Source organism: Paramisgurnus dabryanus, chromosome 9 (assembly GCF_030506205.2).
Source record: "Paramisgurnus dabryanus chromosome 9, PD_genome_1.1, whole genome shotgun sequence".
Taxonomy (NCBI): domain Eukaryota; kingdom Metazoa; phylum Chordata; class Actinopteri; order Cypriniformes; family Cobitidae; genus Paramisgurnus; species Paramisgurnus dabryanus.
Window position 1 is genome coordinate 28,667,289 of NC_133345.1, and position 21,412 is coordinate 28,688,700.

General features: G+C 37.6%; 2 protein-coding genes and 1 long non-coding RNA gene across 6 annotated transcripts; 2 read left to right on the forward strand and 1 right to left on the reverse strand.

Moving 5' to 3' along the window:
• Window positions 1-902: 902 nt before the first annotated feature.
• Window positions 903-9,353, forward strand: klhl36 (kelch-like family member 36). 3 transcript variants are annotated; one of them, XM_065283474.2, is made up of 5 exons: window positions 903-1,035; window positions 1,327-1,394; window positions 3,928-5,001; window positions 5,976-6,133; window positions 7,110-9,353. In XM_065283474.2, the coding sequence occupies exons 2-5, from the start codon at window positions 1,335-1,337 to the stop codon at window positions 7,690-7,692; spliced, it is 1,875 nt and encodes a 624-aa protein (XP_065139546.1). In that variant the 5' UTR covers window positions 903-1,035; window positions 1,327-1,334; the 3' UTR covers window positions 7,693-9,353. The 3 variants fall into 3 exon arrangements, with proteins under 3 accessions (XP_065139546.1, XP_073671880.1, XP_065139545.1); XM_073815779.1 differs by lacking the exon at window positions 903-1,035 and having other exon boundaries at window positions 1,308-1,394; window positions 7,110-7,673; window positions 7,756-9,353; XM_065283473.1 differs by lacking the exon at window positions 903-1,035 and having other exon boundaries at window positions 1,308-1,394.
• LOC135773729 (aldo-keto reductase family 1 member B1) lies at window positions 8,031-19,595 on the reverse strand. 2 transcript variants are annotated; one of them, XM_065283475.2, is made up of 10 exons: window positions 19,294-19,577; window positions 16,260-16,430; window positions 16,067-16,183; window positions 11,200-11,277; window positions 11,009-11,125; window positions 10,759-10,871; window positions 10,529-10,616; window positions 10,361-10,444; window positions 10,074-10,156; window positions 8,031-8,200 (listed from the first exon to the last, which is right to left on the reverse strand). In XM_065283475.2, exons 1-10 carry the CDS (start codon window positions 19,381-19,383, stop codon window positions 8,167-8,169), a joined length of 975 nt encoding a protein of 324 aa, XP_065139547.1. In that variant the 5' UTR covers window positions 19,384-19,577; the 3' UTR covers window positions 8,031-8,166. The 2 variants fall into 2 exon arrangements, with proteins under 2 accessions (XP_065139547.1, XP_065139548.1); XM_065283476.2 differs by lacking the exon at window positions 16,260-16,430 and having other exon boundaries at window positions 19,294-19,595.
• LOC141282555 (uncharacterized) lies at window positions 10,516-11,084 on the forward strand. Its single transcript, XR_012337335.1, has 3 exons — window positions 10,516-10,624; window positions 10,713-10,853; window positions 10,950-11,084. It is a non-coding gene; the product is annotated as an uncharacterized lncRNA (long non-coding RNA).
• Window positions 19,596-21,412: the final 1,817 nt, after the last annotated feature.

The following is a 21,412-nucleotide window of genomic DNA, read 5'->3' on the forward strand; positions in this document are numbered from 1 at the left end:
AATTTTTGCTTGTGGAGAATGGTTTACTAACTAAAACTAAGTTACTGATCTTATTCACATTTTTTTACGTTGATAAAAGCACTGGGGACCCAATTATAGCACTAAAACATGGAAAAGTCAAATTGTCATGGTATATCCCCTTTAAATATAATGTAGAAAAACACGTTTATGTTCATGGCATTGTCATCATTAGATATTCCACTCACAATTATTTAGAAGTTCCCAGGATCCATACAGAAATTTGTAAAACTGCTTCCTCTTTTATTGCTTCCTGAGGTACAGAATATTATTTCCCTCCCTCTTTTAATATTTGTAAAGGTGTTTTACAAATAGCCCTAATAGAAACAATTTTGATTCTTTTAATATTTGCAGAGTTTTCACGTCTTTCATAATGTTACATGTTTTTATGTGTTTACTTGTTAGTGGTCTTTAAACAACTCTATAAAAGGAAGCTTGTGTCTCAATTTTAATGCAATTTTTAAAGTTTACCTGTTTTACCCAAATACTGATGAGAATTATAAACTATAGAGAATGGTGCATATCTCAGCACTATTAAGAAACCATACTGAAAAGGATATAAGGTAGGGTGAACTTCCCAAAAACACCATTCATTAGTCTTTATGTAAGTCATAAACTTATCGGATTCCCATAGGCAAATGGGTCAATGACAAAACAAGCTTTTAAAAACGTATTTTAAAAAAATCATTTGTGAGTCAGGAATAATATGTTTAAAAAGTTTTCAGTAAACTTTAATTATTTTTTTACACAATATTTTCATATCTCCTTTAGTGTGGTGTATATGTATTAATTTAGTTGTTGTTGCTGCTACTACTACTACTACTACTACTACTATTATTCAGATTTATATGATTAAGTATGAATGTCTTCAAGGTAAATCATACGAACGCAAACTATGACTTTTATTTTGAAATAATGCGCACATGCAGCCCGGATGTGACAACTTCACTCTGACTGACACGATTCTAATAACTTGTTTTTAGTAAAAGTAAACAAGGAACGAATAATGGAAACATGGTAAAACAACATCTTCATTTTACTAACAGGTTAAAGAACCAGTTGTCACAAATGCAACGATAAAATATATCAACGAAGCGTACTCTCTGTATAAATGTCCTTCTTCCTTTGTATTGAGCTTATGTCGTGTTTCTCTTTTGCGCATTAAATTGTATATAATTGATTAAATATATGACATTTCCTGTCCCTTCCGTTATTTGTTAAGAGATATAGTCATGGTACGAGCCTCTATTTTTTATTTTTTTAATGACAATATGATACTGAATTATGATTATGATTGTGATATTGCAGATGACATAATGGACAGTGGGAAGCAAAGTCGTGCTTTACCCCCGCAAAGAATAAGTGAATCTTCAAAGGTATGCATGGACTCTGACATATTTACATTTACATTTACATTTAGTCATTTAGCAGACGCTTTTGTCCAAAGCGACTTACAAGTGAGGTAAACAATAGAAGCAATTATGGCAACATAAGACAGCAATACATAAGTGCACTGGAAATAGTCTCATCAAGTCCAACACAATATACATAGCCAAGGGTATGTTAGTAGTTTTTTTTTTTTTATTTATTTATTTTTTTTTAGATAAAGAGGAAGGTAGATAGAGAAAGAGATAAAGAGAAGGGTAACTAAATAAAGATAGTAAATCTGTAATTAGGAAGTTAGGTAATGGTGGAAGAGATGGGTTTTTAGCCGAGTCTTAAAGACAGCTACAGTGTCAGCTGATCGTGTCACGACCGGCAGATCATTCCACAGTTGTGGGACAGTTCCTGAGAAGGTACGCGTTAGTGTTTTCTTCCCTTTTTGAGATGGTACCACAAGTCGTCGCTCGGTGGCAGAGCGCAGTGATCGAGAGGGTACATAAGGCTCTATAAGCAAGCGAAGGTAAGGGGGTGCTGACCCAGTGGTGGTTTTAAAGGCCAGGAGCAGAGCCTTAAATTTGATGCGGGCTGCTATAGGAAGCCAGTGTAACTTGACAAAGAGAGGAGTGACGTGCGCCCTCTTTGGCTCATTGAAGACCACTCTTGCCGCTGCGTTCTGAATCATCTGTAAGGGTTTGGTCGTGCAGGCTGGAAGTCCTGCCAGTAGCGCATTGCAGTAGTCCAGCCTGGACAGGACAAGAGCTTGGACCAGGACCTGCGTAGCATGCTCATCTAGGAAAGGTCTAATTTTCCTAATATTGTAGAGGATGAATCTACAAGAGCGAGCGGTGCTGGCAACATGCTCCGTGAAGCTAAGCCGATCATCAATGACCACTCCCAGGTTTTTGGCCGTCTTGGAAGGCGTGATGGTCGAGGAACCTAGCTGAATGGAAAAGTTGTGCTGAATCTTTGGTTCGGATGATATGACAAGCAGTTCTGTCTTCGCAAGGTTAAGCTGGAGATGGTGATCCTTCATCCAGAGTGAGATGTCCCTCAGGCATGCCGAGATGCGGGCAGAAACCGTAGGATCATCAGGGTGGAACGACAAGTGGAGTTGAGTGTCGTCTGCATAGCAGTGGTAGGAAAGGCCATGTTTCCGAATGACAGAGCCCAGGGATGTCATGTATATCGAAAAGAGCAGCGGTCCAAGCACAGAGTCTTGAGGGACCCCGGTATCTAGACGTTGGGGTTCGGAGACGTCACCTCTCCAGGATACCCGAAATGACCTATCTGAGAGGTACGACTTGAACCATAAAAGCGCTGTGTCAGTGACACCCATAGACATGAGAGTCGACAGGAGGATGCGGTGATTGACGGTGTCAAAAGCTGCAGATAGATCCAGTAAGATCAGCACAGATGATTTGGAGGCTGCCCTTGCCTGCCTTAGGGCCTCAATGACTGATAGCAGCGCAGTCTCAGTGGAGTGACCACTTTTGAATCCAGACTGATTGCTATCCAGGAGGTTATTTTGTGTGAAGAAAGTGGAGAGCTGGTTGAACACAATGCGTTCAAGAGTCTTGGAAATGAAGGGAAGAAGAGAAACGGGTCTGTAGTTCTCTAGCATAGCAGGATTGAGAGTGGGTTTCTTCAGCAACGGGGTTATCCGGGCCTCTTTAAATGCTACAGGGAAGGGGCCAGTGGAAAGGGATGAATTGATAATGTGAGTGAGAGCAGGGATAACAGACGGAGAGATGGCCTGGAGGAGATGGGTGGGTATGGGATCTAGCGGGCAGGTAGTCGGATGATTAGAAGCCAAGACCTTGGAAACATCTGCTTCGGATAGGAGAGAGAAGGAGGGAAGGGAGCATGTCTCAGGGATTTGAGAATGCGCAGGAAGCGGCGGCTCGGAGAACTGACTGCTAATAGTTTTCGTTTTCTTCACAAAGAAGGAAGCAAAATCATCAGCCGTTAGGTCGGATGAAGGTGGAGGGGCAGGGGGACAAAGAAGGGTAGAGAAGGTCTTGAAGAGAGTGTGAGAGTCAGGTGAGTTGTTAATCTTTGAATGGTAGTATAGGGTCTTTGCAGAGGAGACATCCTTGGAGAAGGAGGCAAGAAGAGACTGATAGAGGCAGAGATCAGAAGGATCATTCGATCTGCGCCACTTCCTCTCTGTAGCCCTGAGTGTGGAGCGATGCTCACGGAGAACCTCAGTTAGCCAAGGAGCAGAAGGTGTGACCCGGGCCGGTCCAGATTATTTTTTTTATTATTTATTATAATATTATTATAATTTATTATAATAAATTATTATAATTTTTTATAATTTATTTATTATTTATTTATGTGCTTATTATTTAGTGTATAACTTATGTTTTCATATTTAATATTTTTGTTCTTGTGGTTGTTATTCACTTTTTAACTTATATATCCATGAATACTAATATCCATATGCAGAAACATGTATAATAATAATAATATTCAGAGTTGGCATTAAGTTAACATTATTAACACTAACTTATTTCTATACTATAGGTGTATCGATGGGCAGAACAGGCTAACTATCTCCTTCAAGGTTTGAATGAGCAAAGGCAGCATGGCCAGCTCTGTGATGTCGTTCTGGTCGCTGACAACCAACGGGTCCCTGCCCATCGAGCTTTGCTCGCGGTGTCCAGCCCCTACTTCCAGGCTATGTTTACCCTGGGAATGCGAGAGAAACACGAAGCCGAGGTCGAGCTGGTTGGAGCCTCGTACGTTGGTGTCAAAGCTGTAGTGGACTTCCTGTATAGCGGGGAGTTACCTCTCGATGGTGGAAACATTGACTATGTACTTGAGACTGCCCACATGCTCCAAGTGTGGCAAGCGGTGGACTTCTGTTGCCAGTACATGGAGAAAGAAGTACGTGAGGACAACTATCTGTACCTGCAGGAGCTCGCTGTACTTTATAGTCTGGATAGGCTAGATGCCTTCATAGACCGATTCATTTTGGAGCATTTTGCCACGCTGTCCATCACACCTGAGTTTCTGCAGGATGTACGGCTGTCCAAGCTTTGCACGTACCTGGCAGACGAGCAGGTCCAGCATGAGAACGAGCAGGCTCTTCTAAAAGCCGCCTTGCAGTGGTTAAACCAAAGCCCCGAACGCCTCAAGTCCACCCAGCAGCTCCTCTCCAACATTCGTTTTTCCCTCATCGCACTCGATGAACTTGTAGGGAGTGTATTGCCGGCTGTTTGTTCACTGTCGCCTCTGGACGCTTGCTGCGAGGCCTTAGTGGAGGAGGCGCAGGACTATCACATTCGACTCAGCGCCCAACCTGTACGGCAGACGACACGCACGCGCCTCAGAGGAGGCGTGGAGCGTCTGCTGTTAGTGGGAGGGGAGGTGTCTGAACGTGGAGAGGAGTTGAGCTCTGAAGTGTGCTGGTTGGATGAAGAAGCAGGAAAGTGGGTTGTCGAGACCGAGCTACCGGCTCAGAGGAGTCACCACTGCGTTACCGTCCTGGGGGGATTTATCTTTACAGCGGGTGGGAGCTCCTCACGTGACAATGGGGGAGATTCTGCAAGCAACTTGCTTTATCGATATGATCCCCGAAGTAACCAGTGGGTTAAGGTAATTTGCTATGACATTAAAAGTTTAGCAAGCCAGTGATGTGCTGGGAAGGTTAAAAGATTAGTCCTGATAATTTACTCACCACCATGTCATTCAAAATGTTGATGTCTTTCTTTGTTTAGTCGAGAAGAAATTATTTTATTTGAGGAAAACATTCCACGATTTTTCTAATTTTAATGGACCCCAACATGTTACAGTTTTAATGCAGTTTAAAATCGCTGTTTCAAAGTACCATAAACGAACCACAACTTCTCGTCTTCCTCCAGTCCTGTGACGCACCAGCGCGACCTCACGTAATTGCGTAGTGATGTAGAAAGGTCACGTGTTACATATATGAAATGCACATTTGCAGACCTTTTTAAACAATAAACTGACACAAAGACATTAATTAGTATCATTCGACATACAACAACGTCGGAACGGTCCTCTTTCAACACACTTGTAAACACTGGGGCGTAGTTTCGATACGTCATCCATGACCTCTTGACGTGATGATGTATTGCACATCACAGGACTGGAGGAAGACGAGAAGTTGTGGTTTAAAGTGCTTTTTTTCTTGTCAAAATGACAATCGTTTCACTAGATAAGACCCTTAAGCCTCGTTTGGGATCATTTAGAGTCCTTTGAAACTGCAATTTTAAACTGCATTAAAACTGTTAAGTGTTGGGTCCATAAAAGTCCATTAAAATAAGAAAAATCCTGGAATGTTTTCCTCAAAAAACATAATTTCTTCTCGACTGAACAAAGAAAGACATCAACATTTTGGATGACATGGTGGTAAGTAAATTATCTGGATTTTTAAGAAAATGGACTAATCCTTTAAAGAGTTCAAAAAGTGTTATAGGAAACCACAATGGTTGGTACTGAATCTAGATAAATTTATAAAAAATCCCTAATATTATTAACAGCATAGACAAGAAAAAACTATGTGAATTAGTACCATGATTAAATGCAATTGATCTTTTTATCTGTAGGGGGCTGCTATGAACCAGCGGCGTGTGGATTTCTTTTTGGGAACCATGGGAGACTGTCTTATAGCTGTTGGTGGACGCAATGAGAATGGTGCTCTGTCAACCGTAGAAATGTACCATCCTGCAGAGGACTTCTGGACTTATGTAGCAGGATTGCCCAGGTCATTTGTTTTATTTAGTTGTCTATTATGGTCTTGTCATCTGAAGAAAATGTTTTTTTTTGTTATTTAATTGTGACCAAGTCTGTGAAAACCACAGATTGGCAAAAATATGGACGCAGTATCCGCGACGTCACCTATAGGTTTGTGAAGCGCGTCACAATGCATCACTCGCAGATAATTGAAAATCAGTAAAGAGACAGGACTAGGTTGAAGCTGCTGTGGGTTTTTGCTGAAACCACGCCTACCTAGCTCGATGGTTGTGACAGCAGCCCTTAATTATGCAGAACTTTAAGGTTTAAAGGGGACATATCATGAAAATTTGACTTTTTCCATGTTTAAGTGCTATAATTGGGTCCCCAGTGCTTCTACCAACCTAGAAAATGTAAAAAAGATCAACCCAGTAACTAAGTTTTGGTAAACCATTCTCTGCAAGCATGTGAAAAAATAGGTCGTTGAAATTTGGCTCTCCCCGTGATGTCAGGAGGGGATAATATCGCCTGTTAATCTGCACTATCCAACCATGACACTGAGAGATCAGCTCATTTGCATTTTAAAGGACACACCCAAAACAGCACATTTTTGCTCACACCTACAAAGTGGAAATTTTAACATATTATTATAAATTATCTATATAGTATTTTGAGCTAGAACTTTACGTACGTACTCTGGAGACTCCAAAGATTTATTTTACATCTTAAAAAATCTTGTGAAATGTCCCCTTTAATATAATTTAAATGGGTGATTTCCAAAAAACAATTCACCCACCTCAGTTGTCATGAAGGGCAAAATTAGCCATATAGACCAAAAACACTTTTTGTACCAGGCTTATTATTTTCTGCTGTAAATTTGGGCCTTTTAACAAGGGGGGGTCTATGGAAATTAAACAAAAAACCCTTCAAATCAATTTACTTTCTTGAAGGCAAAATAAATCTATTACAAAATGCAATCTAAAAGTTTTTCTCATATCCTTCTACAGATTCACATATGGCCATGCAGGCACCATTCACAAAGATATAGTCTACATCTCAGGAGGCCACGATTACCAGATCGGCCCGTACAGACGTGACATGCTAAGTTATGACCCGAAAACCGCTGACACGTGGACGGAGAGACAAGCGATGGTGTTGGCACGAGGTTGGCACTGCATGGCATCCCTGGAGGACAAAATCTATGTCATCGGTGGCAGCGATGACCACGAGGACAGCATGGAACGTTTCGACGTGTTAGGAGTGGAAGCTTTCGACCCACAGACTGATCAGTGGACCAGAATCGCCCCTCTCTTGTACCCTAACAGTGAGTCAGGGGTAGCAGTCTTAGATGGAAAGATCTATGTACTAGGAGGGTACACCTGGGAGGCCATGGACTTTTCTGAGGGAACTCAAGTGTATATGCCAGACAAGGGCCAGTGGGTATTGGGTCCGAACCTCCCGAAACACATCGCTGGAGCCTCTGCGTGCGTGTGCCTTGTCAGACCTCAGCAAACGAACAGTATGGAGGGTAAAACATCAGGGCACAAAGAGAAAGACAAACAGAATAGCAGGCAAGTGCAAGGAAGGTGATTTTATTGCAATGCTTGGTTTGAATAATAAAAAATGTGATTAGTTTTTTTTCCAAACTTTTAGGAGCTGTGTGACCTAGACAGTCAGTGAGTTTGTTGGTTGTCATGAGCCTGATGCTGTTGACTGCTTCTGGACAGGTATTGTTGATAGTATAGGTCAGTTAGGCTGGCTGAATGAAAGTAGAAACGCTCAGAATTACCTTGTAGTTTAGTCACATACCCTTCTGGAGCTTTAACTTATGTCCTGGGACCTACAGGTGAACCAATCCTTCTGTGCTAAAATAAAACATCTTAAAGTGACCATTTTACTGTACAAGACTAAAATGAAATAACACCAAGGAAAATGTTTAATTTATTGAACTTTCAGTGCCTTAGTTAAAATATAATGGTTTAGCTGGTAAACCTAACAATTGCAGCAATCTCTTCTTCCTTCATACTCTATTTCTTCAGATGTGCTTTATAGCCTTTAAGGGTTTCACTTGAAGGGGTAGAATGGATGTGATTCCAGTCTGAGGAATACAAACACAACCCAGTTAGGCAATGGTTTTGTTAATCATATTCAACTGACTTTGTTTCACAGAAAATGTGCAAGCTGTACATGTTTATTTGCATGTGTAATGTACATGCATGTCCTTTGAGTCAAATCCATGACCTTAGCTAGCAACATGCTCTACAAGTCAAGCTACACTGACAGAAAAAATTGTCAAAATATGTTCCCCAGCTGGCACTAGGGGTGGTACCCATTCGAAAAGTATAGCTTTGTACCTAAAGAGTTCATATTATTACCTTTAAATGTATTAAAATACCAAATATATACATGGTATCTGTACTTAAAGAGACCATTTACATATATTTTGACCTTGCAGAGTTAGATTTAGATCAGGGGTGCCCAACCCTGCTCCTGGAGGGCTACCGTCCTGCAGACTTCAGTTCCAACACACCTGTCTGTAATTATCAAGCAACCCGAACACCTTGATCAGCTGCTTCAGCTGTGTTTGATTGGGGTTGGTTGGAGCTAAAATCTGCAGGACGGTAGCCCTCCAGGAACAGGGTTGGGCACCCCTGATTTAGATGTTACATTTATACCTTTAGCTTAACTAAATAATCAAATGCATTGGACTTTAAAAGCACTGTATGATAAGTGGCTCTGGATAAAAGTGTATGTTAAAGCGACACCATATAATTTTTCAACCTTCATAATAAATTTGCAAGACCCTTGTGATAGTACATCGACTTTAAATAGGTTGAATGACATGTCTACCATAGCCTGAATCGCTTTTACTCATACTTTAAAACTTAGGGTTTCGGGTAAATGCGATCTTCCTTATAAATGACGGCGATTATCTTGCATATAGTTCCCTGTATTCCCTGCTAGGCATGAAAAATACATGTCTAGCACCCCCTAGTGTCCAAAAAGTTCCGCGGTGTGCCTTTAAGCAGATGAATGAAAAATAAGGAAATTCTAAAGCGATAATTTTTTTTATGTAAATGTGGTGATGTTTCTATTCCAATTGTGACATGCAACTCGCTGTAAATGTCTAAATAGGCATCAGTCTCTCTTTCATCTTGTTTTACATGCTAACACATGATGGTAATGTCATGCAAATTTGTCCTGTAACTAGAAGCAAATAGTTTTTATGTTTAAACTATTTCTAATGTGGAGTAATGCTTTATCTGTCTGCAATGTGTCCCCAGGGTAATGACGTGGTTTAGTAGTTTTTCATGCATTGAAAAACGTTGACAAGAATCTTTGAAAGGGGCTTAAGAGTTTGGTTTCAGATTAAACACATCTGAACCAGTTTTTCAAGGTTTTTGGTTTCACTGGAACAGTGTTGGGTGTAACTATTTACCATTTAGGCAAAAGTAGTTAATAGTTAGTTAATAGTGAGAATTGGACCTGAAAAAGTGTGGCCAGAATAATTTATGTACTTTATATGATTTATTCGAGCCGTTTTCATCTTTGTATCATTTACTAAATAGGATTTTGAAAGTAATGAGTAATTAAATACTTTTTTGAGAGAGTAATTTGTACAGTAATCTAATTACATGATTGAAGCTGTAACTAGTAATGAATTACTTTTTTAGTAACTTACCCAACACTACAGTGGAACTAAAATCTAAAAAAAACAGTAAATCTCTAGCAGCTGCATCCCAAAAATGAAGTTGTTGTTTTTTTGTGCTTTTAACACATTATGTGCAATTGTAACACATTATGTGTCATTTTGTGTTAAAAGTAATACAAAATGTGATGTTTCAATAATAACACAGAGATGGGTGGATTCTGGGACAACGCATTTAGTGTTGTTTTTAACACATCCTTGTGTGTTGAGCACCCTTACTATATATGCAATAAGATAACAGCATCATGTACAGTAAACTTACCCTGGTAAGATGCAAGCCTTCCAGCCACGATTTAGAGACCTGAGAGCTTTCATGTCCTCTTCATCCAGAGTAAAGTCAAAGATCTGTACACAGAAACACAACAGTGAGCATCAAAGTTTGATTTCAATCTTTGACATGACCCTACTCAGTCAATGTTAATGATATGAAGGTTACATTTTCACACAATGTTCTTAACATTACATAGGATGATTTTATGTAGAAAACAGTAAATTTGAAAACTTAAGCTAGGTTTTCACACATAAATGCATGAAATATGGAAGTTTTACCTTCGTGTTCTCTAAAATGTGATTGGGTTTTGTACTCTTCGGGATCACTGCAATGCATTGTTCAATGTGATACCTCAACAGAACCTGCAGCATCATCAAACGCAACATTAAACCTAATAAAAATAAACAGTACAGTAGATGTACGACGTGTTTTAACAGACGTATGACCTGTGCAGCTGTTCGCTTGTGTTTCTTTGCAACATCCACAACTACAGGATCCTCTTGTAACTTGCGGGGATCTGTGTCTCCTCTTTGGCTGCGGAGGTAATGAAATTGAAGACTCTTGCAGAATCTTTATAGTGTTTATATAAACAATAACACGGACTGATTTCTTGTCTAATGCATTTTCCAGCCTTCTCATTTGCTTTGCTGAGATTCAGCTCCTTCTTTGAACTTACAATTTTGGAGGTCTCCCAGGTGAACCGAATGGACTGTAGGCTGTCAGAGCAATGTTCTTGGACTTGCAGAAATCGATAAGATCAGATTGAACCAGGTAAGGATGAAGCTCCACCTGTGGAGGAAAAACTTGATTTACCTACAGTTGTATTGTTACTACAATGCTGTTCTCTTTTGATTGAATCTTCTCCAGATTCCCACCGTGTAGGTGGTACTGTATAGCTGGTTCGACAGGATTACCTCACTTTATACCTGATTAACAGCGGGTGGGATTTTGGCCACAGACAGCAGTCTCTCCAGCTGCTCAATTGAGAAGTTAGACACACCGATACTTTTCACCTTCCCTGTGGCTTTCAGCGCTTCCATTCCCTATAGGTAACAAAACATCGTAAAGACTCTAAAGTCACTATTTATACATTTCAAGTGTTTTTAGTTTGTATTACCTTCCACACATCTACATAGTCGATGTCAGTTGTGAGTATCTTTCCATCCACTTCTGGGAAAAGCTCATCGCCAATTTTCTATAGGGTATTGTAAATCAAAAGCTGAAGACTTTAATTTGCGTATAAGCAATAAAGGTTAAAATAAGCTTATTTTTCGTAACTCTGAGATATCAAACACTCAATAAAACTGTTTTTCAGGCTACCACTGATCATGTTTAATGAAAAATTAATCTAATGTAAAGTGCTTTTGAAATGTATTTGTACACTTTTCCAGACAGGGTTAAAATAATCTAGGACTGGGTCTTAGTTATACCAGAACATTTTAGTAGTTTTTCCAAAAGAAATCTTACAAAAAACATTACTGGTGTGCATATTGAGACAAAACAATATCATTAATATATATATTAAAAAAGTAAGATTTTAACTCATATTTAAAAACAGACAATGACTTTACATCCCTAACTTGGTGAGGTAATAAATTCCACAGTCTGGGACCAATGAATTTGTGTGGTTTGTCACACCAAAGAAAAATGTGTTATTAACCACCCAGACAAATGTGAATAATAAAAAAGTTAATCAAATAATGGTAACACTTTACAATAACAGTACATGAATAATCATGTACTAATACATAAATTAATAATTACTTTAATATGAAGTAATGATAAGTTAAGCCATGTACTAATCAATAACTAACCATAACTATGTCATGAGTCATATGAATTCATGCATGAATTACAGCCACCTTAACTACACATTAATACATGTTTGTTAGTTAATGCATTAATTAACACTTTGGGTAACCGAAATCAAACATGCTCTAGAACAGTGGTTCCCAAAGGTTTGCAGGATCTGATGCTTTGTTTGAGGTCAAATAAAGATGTATAAAATGTTCCACTTATAATTTTAGAAACAAAAGATATTTTTCAAATTCATGTGCTCACAATACCAAGATAGCAGGTAGTTAAAGTATTTTATTATGTAAGATAATTGTTCTCTATTTTTGTGTGCTTGTCAATGTAGATTGCAAAATCAAAAGGAAGGTTGATGTAAACATTACGGCCTACAACAGGCTGTCCGCTCGTTACACTTGTGGTCTGCTGCTTTTGGCGCTGTCAAAATTATTTCAGTTAAAATCATTCTAACTATTCCTCAGAAATGACAAACATGCTAACCAAAGTCACAATGCCAAATGTATAGTGTTCATATAAAGACCATCAAACCGTCAATCATACCAGTTTATTTGTGAAAGCTATTAAAATGTTATCTTTATGTTATTTTAATTATTGTTTAATTAATTTTTCGCATTGTATCAGGATCAGCGTTCAGCCAGGGGCGGATCTACGGGTGGATTGACAGCTTGCCCACCCAATCAGATTCATGGAAATACATTATGTTTTTTCATTCAAACCGTAATTCTTCAACCATTTGAACTATCAAAAAATTAGAATTGCTCCTAAAGAAAACAAATTGCGCTTTTTGGCAATATATGGTTTATTACGGTAATGTCTTGCTTTCCGTCCACCAATCGCTGCTGTCATCTAGAGCGGAAGAGGCGGGTTTGAAGAGAGCGCGGTAGGTTAGATTGCACTGAGTAGCAGATTCGTGTGTGAACGAGCGGTAAAGAAAAGACTTCTAAATAAAAACGGTGTACACCAGCAACACTAAAGTTAACTCGCTCTTGGTGGCTCGGGACTCGACGGCCCGACTGGACTGTTTAAGTAGATTTTCAATAAAGCAGTGTTGATATTTTTTGCTTCTGGGTCCTCTTATGTTTCAGAACCAGTGCTTAGGTAAGCCACGTGCGTTTAGCTAAATAAATGCTCAATGCTTAAATAGTTCATCGTAAATCGTTGTAATATGCTTATGACTTGCGAATGTTATGCTTATTTAATTGAAATAAACCAAGCTTAATGACGTATGCAGCCTGCATATCCGACCTCCGGAGGATGCAGCCTTCTGTTTGATGCCCACCTATTTAAAAACACTTTCTGCCTCCGCCACTGGGTAACTTATATTTTTATTTGTTAATGTATGATAAGGTCATGACTTTACTAAGGGGGCACATCATTACTAACTCATCGTTAACTACTCATAAACTAACATAAATTCATGATTTGTTATGGTATGATTAGGTCATGACTTTACTTGAGGGGGCACATCATTACTAACTCATCGTTAACTACTCATAAACTAACATAAATTCATGATTTGTTAATGTATGATTAGGTCATGACTTTACTTGAGGGGGCACATCATTACTAACTCATCGTTAACTACTCATAAACTAACAAAAATTCATGATTTGTTAATGTATGATTAGGTCATGACTTTACTTGAGGGGGCACATCATTACTAACTCATCGTTAACTACTCATAAACTAACAAAAATTCATGATTTGTTAATGTATGATTAGGTCATGACTTTACTTGAAGGGGCACATCATTATTAACTCATCGTTAACTACTTATAAACTAACATAAATTAATGACTTGTTAATGTATTATTGTGTAGGCCCTACATAATGACTTTTCTTGGAGGGGTACACTGTTAAAAAGTTATCAATTACACATTCTATACAAATTCAGCTCATCAAAATCCAAATTTTTGGTGGTTTTAAAGGAGAGGAGCAAATGTGAAAATTAGTCAGACATTTGGAAGGAGTAATAATGGCTTAAAAGAAGAACAAAACAAATACTGTATGTGCATTTTGATAATAAGACAAGCCAGTTGACACAATAACCATCGTCTGTAGGCTAACACTGATTTAAATTTAGAAAGAATAGCGTCTGTCACTCTTAATGGCAGCAGTGGAACTAATTTTAATTATTAATCCATAATTGCATATTTAATGATTAAGGTTAACAGTAAATGTTGCAAGAAATCCAGTGCCATTCAATGTTTTTAGCTCAGCTGCAGGAGCAAATATATAAACAGTTTTGCATTACAAACCTAAACATTTTGCATTAACAAAAGTTATTTTCGTTCTTCTGGAGAGCTTGTTTGATATGGAGTACGCAAAGTGTTAGTTAATGCATTAACTAACAAACATGTATTAATGTGTAGTTAAGGTGGGTGTAATTCATGCATGAATTCATATGACTCATAACATAGTTACGGTTAGTTATTGATTAGTAAATAGCTTAAAGCAACACCAAAGAGTTTTTTTTACCTTAAAATAACGCTTCCAAAACAGTTTCAGTCGTTCATCCACTCTAAACAGGGTGAACAGCACTTTCACATTCGCTTTGCAGCCCTCTATCGGCCAAAACCGCACTAAAGAAGTTTCCAAACGTCGGGTAGTGGTCCTGTAGTCCGAGTGAATACTACAAAAACTTGCTTTACGGCAGACCTACAATCCAATCAGAGCCAGCTATGCCTCAGTATTTATGACAGTGGGTAATGGACAATTACGCTTCTAACCTATAGGGGGAGCAAAGAGCCAAAACTCTTTGGTGTTGCTTTAACTCATCATTAGTTCATATTAAACTGATTATTAATTTATGTATTAGTACATGATTATTCATGTACTGTTATTGTAAAGTGTTACCCAAATAATTTATAAAAATCTTGGAAAACAGGTAAGGTTGTCTTCTCTCAGATGCTGGGGGCGTGTCCGGTCTCGCAGCTGAAACCACACCCACTCACAGGAAAGATGCCGCTGTTTCTTTAAGGCCCAATCACACCAAACGCGTTATAAATGATTTATAAAATCTTTGAAAAAAGGCAGGATTCTCTTCTCTCAGACGCTGGGGGCGTGTCCGGTGGCGCCGCTGAAACCATGCCCACTCGCAGGAAAGATGCCGCTGTTTCTTTAAAGGCCAATCACACCAAACGCGTTATAAATAATTTATAAAAATTGTGAAAAAAAAGGCAGGATTCTCTTATCTCAGACACTGGGGGCGTGTCCGGTGTCGCCGCTGACACCACGCCCACTCACAGGAAAGATACCGCTACCTCTTTAAGGCCCAATTACAACACGTTATAAATAATTTATAAAAATCTTGGAAAAAAGGCAGGATTCTCTTCTCTCAGACGCTGGGGGCGTGTCCGGTGTTGCCGCTGAAACCACGCCCACTTGTAGGAAAGATGCCACTGTCTCTTTAAGGCCCAATCACACCAAACGCGTTATAAATAATTTATAAAAATCTTGAAAAAAAAAAAGGCAGGATTCTCTTATCTCAGACACTGGGGGCATTTTATAAAATAATTTATAAAATCTTTGAAAAAAGGCAGGATTCTGTTCTCTCAGACGCTGGGGGCGTGTCCGGTGTTGCAGCTGAAACCACGCCCACTCACAGGAAAGACACCGCTATCTCTTTAAGGGCCAATCACACCAAACGCGTTATAAATAATTTATAAAAATCTTGAAAAAAAGGCAGGATTCTCATATCTCAGACGCTGGGGGCGTGTCCGGTCTCACTGCTGAAACCACGCCCACTCACAGGAAAGATGCCACTGTCTCTTTAAGTGCCAATCACACCAAACACGTTATAAATGCTTGGAAACGCAAGGCAGCTTCATTGGTGGTTGCCTAGCAACATAAAAGGCGTGCCACACTGCTCTTTTTTAAACGTGGTGTGATCGGCCCCTAAAACGTTCAAATTCCCCTGCAACATGAATGGATGCCCGTGATTGTTTTAGGGGCGGAGGCACAGTTTTAGCCCCGCCCAAATAATTGTTTAACTGGGTAACTTCACAATTTAGTACTACATAGTTTACAGTCTTTGTAATGTGTTTCAGCAATACATTTCTAACATTTATAGAAACAATTCTCTTTAATTACTTTACACAGATTTTAAAAATATAGACCATGGTACCGCATCAATTTTAGAGCCCACTGCATATCCTTTTAGCCTATATTACCTTTAGTCCTATCGGGAAGTGCACCAAGTAGAGGTCCAAGTACTCAAGCTGAAGGTCATTTAGAGATCTGTTTAGGCACAGAGGAATGTCCTCAGGTGCATGATGGGTACACCACAGCTGCAAAAGAGAAGCAAGGTCATTTATGAATCTACGTTTATTTTTGGGTGAACGCTCCAACATTACACTGACTCACTTTACTGACGATGAACATGTCCTGACGTCTGATGATGCCTTGCTGTATCATTGATTGGATGGCTTTGCCCAGGTCTGTCTCATTCCTATAGCTGTGAGCTGTATCTATGTGACGATATCCAGCAGCTATCGCTGCCTCGGCGGCCCGCTGACACATACCTGCACTAATGCCCTTTTCACCATGTAGTAAAACATTAAATCACTGCTAGTTTCTATTACCTTAGGTTATGCATTTATCACTGACACAGAAATCATAAAATAAAGAATTCAAGTTTGAAGGAATGACAAAAGATAAAAGCAAAACTATATATGGAAAACCAGGGATAGTTTTGAAACATTTTTATAGTTGGATTTGTTGTCACTTCATGGGGTGGTTTCCCGGACAGGTATTAGACTAGTCCTAGACTAAAATAAATATAAGAGCGGAGCGGTCCAAACTGAAAACAGCTTGCACTGACATATATTTAAATACATCAGTGCCCTTTGTCTTGCCTCAAAATGCACACAAGTAATGTTTGTATCAAGGCATGTTTGTTAAAACTAGTTATAATTTCTTATTAAACAAAGGCCTAGTCCTGGTTTAAGCTAATTTCTGTCCGGGAAACTACCCCTATATGGTGTTAGGTTTCACTAAGCAGGCATGTAATTAATGTAACTTTAGATCAATTTAAAACAGTACAAAAAAAAAGTATATGTAACCAAACATTTGGTTGCTGCAAGTAATTGCAAAGAAATAAATAGGGCAAATTCAGGGAAATAGCATGAATCTCAAAATCAAAATGTGGATCAATTTATCTGAATATCCACTATATATTTGTGCACCGCAAAAATGTTTTCTTATATATATATACACTGTAAAAAATACTTTTAAAAATTTTTGTTAAATCAACTCAGATTTACAAGTCATGTCAACAGAGATGAGTTGTCACAACTTATAAAATATAGTTGAGAAAAGTCAACTTAATTTTTTAAGTTATAACAACTCACCTGTAGTTATAACAACTCATCTCTAGTCAAGATAAATAATAGTAAGTTGAAATGACTTGCAAATCCGAGTTGATTCAACAAAAAATTTTAAGGCAGCAAAGTATTTTATATATATATATATATATATATATATATATATATATATATTAGGGCCGGGACTCGATTAAAAAAATTAATCTAATTAATTAGAGGCTTTGTAATTAATTAATCTAAATTAATCGCATTTTAATCTCATATAAATATTTGACCTGAGAACATTAAGAAGTATTTTTACATGGATTTTTATGAATAATGACTGAATACATAAGCTTAACAAAATATTGTTTATTTTTGTTCAACCAAGTCGTTGTACCCGGAGTGGGGCTAATGTCCACGCTAGCTGCTGTATGTTTTGCATTGAGATGATACTTGAGGCTCGATGTGCTGCGGTGATATGTGAATTCCTTGTTGCATATCTTACACACAACCATGCTCTTATCGACGCTTACCAGTGATGCGCGGGTCAATGTATAAACAACCCGCCCGCAACTCGGACCGAAAAGAAAAAAAATATATATATTATACCCGACCCGCTTCCTGGCCCGCATTTCTTAAAGTAGTCATTTGTTTAATAATTGCAGGGTTCGGGACTTCTCAGGTTTTGACTGTCTGTGTTCTGGTACCTATGTGCGCGGATGCCCCACCTCGCGTATAAAAACAACAAAACATAATATACTATATAGCCTATATTAAAATTAAAATATATAAAAATGTGCATAATATATTTTTTAAGTTGGTTGCACATCGTTTATAAGTTTCTTAAGTGGGATTCGGATGTGAAAAGCGCTGCATAATGTACGCGCCTTTAGTGTTACCATTGAAACTTAACTAAATAAAAAAAATAAGAGGTGATATATAGCTTTAGCCTACATAAATGCTTATTGCTTTAATGTTGCGAGTTACTCTTCAGCTTTTCTTGCTGTTATGTTTATAATAGTTCATTGTTCAGAGTTCATATTGATGATCTTATAGTCAATTTAAAAATGTTCTTACAAACTGACTCTATTCGTTTAACTTTTTTCCTTTACCTGCTGTCGCTGTTCTCTGTGCGTGTCCTCCGTCAAAGTAGCCTATTAAAATTAATATGAAGTTGATTTTTAAAAGTCTTAAGCACACCGCAAATCAAACGTGCTGCTACATTATGCTCTTGCGCGTGTAAATTTAACTTCTGGGCACTGCCAGGCTGATTTTTTGAAAAGTAAGTGATATAGGCTACTCACTGCATGTTTTGGCATTCGGTAGCATATGCATCAATGAGATGCACGGTGTTGCTTTTAATGTTCTTTTTAATTTATATTCACAAAACCTAACAACAAAACATTGTTTATAATTACGAGACAAATTATTTGAAACGAAATTCGTTTTAAAGTAGCAAACAAAACTTAAATTAAACTCGTAATAAACTAATTAAATTGAAACAAAACAACATTACAACAATATTTAAACCCAACAATACTCAAACATTAACATATAACAGACATTAGGATACATGTTAAAATAATCTGTAGTTTGTTGGTAGATGTTTATTGGGCAAAACCTCCGTTGCAAACCTCCATTTACCAGAATAAATCATTTTTACTTTGAAATTGATGCGTTGTCACGTTAAAATCAGCTGTTCGTTTAGGTTCCGTCTACTTTAATTTACACTGCATCACAACCCCGGAGTTCTCGAACTAAAACAGGGTCTGCAGCATTTACGAATGACTCTATTAATAAGTGCGATTAAAATGCGTTAAAATGTTTAACGCGTTATTTTTTGTGTAATTAATTAATCTTAATTAACGCGTTAAAGTCCCGGCCCTAATATATATATATATACAGTATTTATTTGATTTTGTATGATACAAGTAAGAAAAATTATTTTAAAGGAATTGCAAGATTATGACATTTGTATTATTATTATTTACGATTATAAAAAATTTTTTGGAAAACAATACAAAAAGTACGAGATTTTTTGCAGCGTGTGTTTAATTTGAAATGAGTATGAAGCTACGTAAATGTAATGCTACCTCTGCCTTCCATGTTCCAAATCCAAGCAGTGGCATGTATGTGCCATCATTTAGTTCAATCTTCTTGGGTTGTGTAGTATTGTCCTCCATGTGAATTTGTCAATGTGAAATGAGCAGCAGATAAACAAACTGTCCGTCCTTCCTGTCTTATTCATATGCCACTGCATTGCTCTCTTTGCAATCTAAGCAGTACTGTAGCTTTGTTATCTTAGCAGTTAATCATTGAACTTGACCAGGAGTGCGTATGAGTGCTTGTATTGTGCTGTATGTATGTTTCCTCAGACTGCAGCCTGTTGGCATGAGTGTGTAGGTAACCTTTAGAACCAAGCTCATGTGATCCACTGCAACTTCCTTGACATCTGTGTTAATCAGGAAGTATCTTTCAAAGCCAATACACAATTTCTCCCTCTCTCTTTCAACGTCATTACTGACTCTCTCTATTCCTCTCAAAGCAATTTCTCTCTCTCTCTCAAACTTGTTGACTTTAGATTTGAGATTAGGGCTGTCAAAAGATTAATTGTGATTAATCGCATACAAAATAAAGTTTGTGTTTACAAAATATAATATGTGTGTGTATTGTATAATTTTCTTATGTATATATTAGTAATGCACCGATGTATCGACCGCCGATATTTATCGGCTGATTTTTGATGAATTTGAAACCATCGGCATATCGGCAATAGCACGAGCAAGGCCAATACCGATTGTTTATTAATTAACTGCATAAAGAAATCCATTATATGTAAAAAAAAAAAAATGAGTTAATGTTGTTAATAAAATAAATACTGAATAGCAAAAACCACCTTTTAAGGTTGTCATGCTGTCTTATTATATTTGTTTTAGCTTAATTTGTGCCTCTCTTATTATGTTGGTCAGTTAAATGTTAATTAGATCCAATCCATGTTCAGTAAAAATAATTTGATGCAGAAATAAACTAGCTAATAGACCAACTGTATAGTATTGTATACAAGTGTTTAATATCGGTAACGGCATCGGTATCGGACAGAAGTTGTCTGTTTAAATTGGTATCCGTATCGGCCCAAAAAATCCTATCGGTGCATCCCTAGTATAAATACTACCGAACCCCTAAGGTGACATTGGAGTAAAAAAATCTAAAGTTTAGTTTCATGTGCTCATGTGAAACTTTCATGTGCTCACGCAAAACCTTCATGTGCAGAATTTTTTTTTAAGTTTAGTTTCGCGTGCTCGCGTGATAGCTTCACGTGCTCGCGCGATAGCTTCACGTGAGCACGCAAAACTAAACTTTTAAAAAAATTTTGCACATGAAGGTTTTGCGTGAGCACATAAAAGTTTCGCGTGAGCACATAAAAGTTTCGCGTGAGCACATAAAAGTTTCGCGTGAGCACATAAAAGTTTCACGTGAGCACATGAAACTAAACTTTATTTAATTTTTGCTCCATGTCCCCTTAGGGGATCCGTAAAATACACTCATATATTTAAGACATTTTTTATTCATGTTTATTTATTTATTTATATATAATGCAAAATATATTAAAATAAAAATATATACATTACTGTACAAAAGTCTTGTAAAACAAGTAAAAATAACGTAAAAATAATTTGCTGCCTTAAACTTTTTTGTTAACTCAACTTATTTATCTTGAGAAGAGATGAGTTGTTACAACTTATAAAATGAAGTTGACTTTTTTCAACTATATTTTATTAGTTAAAACAACTTACCTGTAGTTATAACAACTCATCTCTTGTCAAGATAAATAACAGTAAGTTTAAATAGCTTCTAAATCCGAGTTGATTCAACAAAAAAATTTAAGGGAGCAAAGTATTTTTTACAGTGCCACATTTGTTGTTTTTTGTTTTTAGATTTGTTGTTTTTGCAATTGTTGTAGTGATATATAATTATATATCTATAATTGTTTTTCAGTCTCTTTAATAGAATACATCCAGAAAATGTGTATATAGTTTTAAAAACTGTATAAAATGATGTGTCAAGTTTTTAGGATAAACTCCCTTTCACTTGAGGATCTCTTAAACCTAAATAAAATTTAATCCTAATTTCTAATTTTAAATATTTTTTTTACTTCATTCTAATCAAAAACGCTCAAGATGTGTTTAGTGCCAAGAGAGGTCACACTTAAAC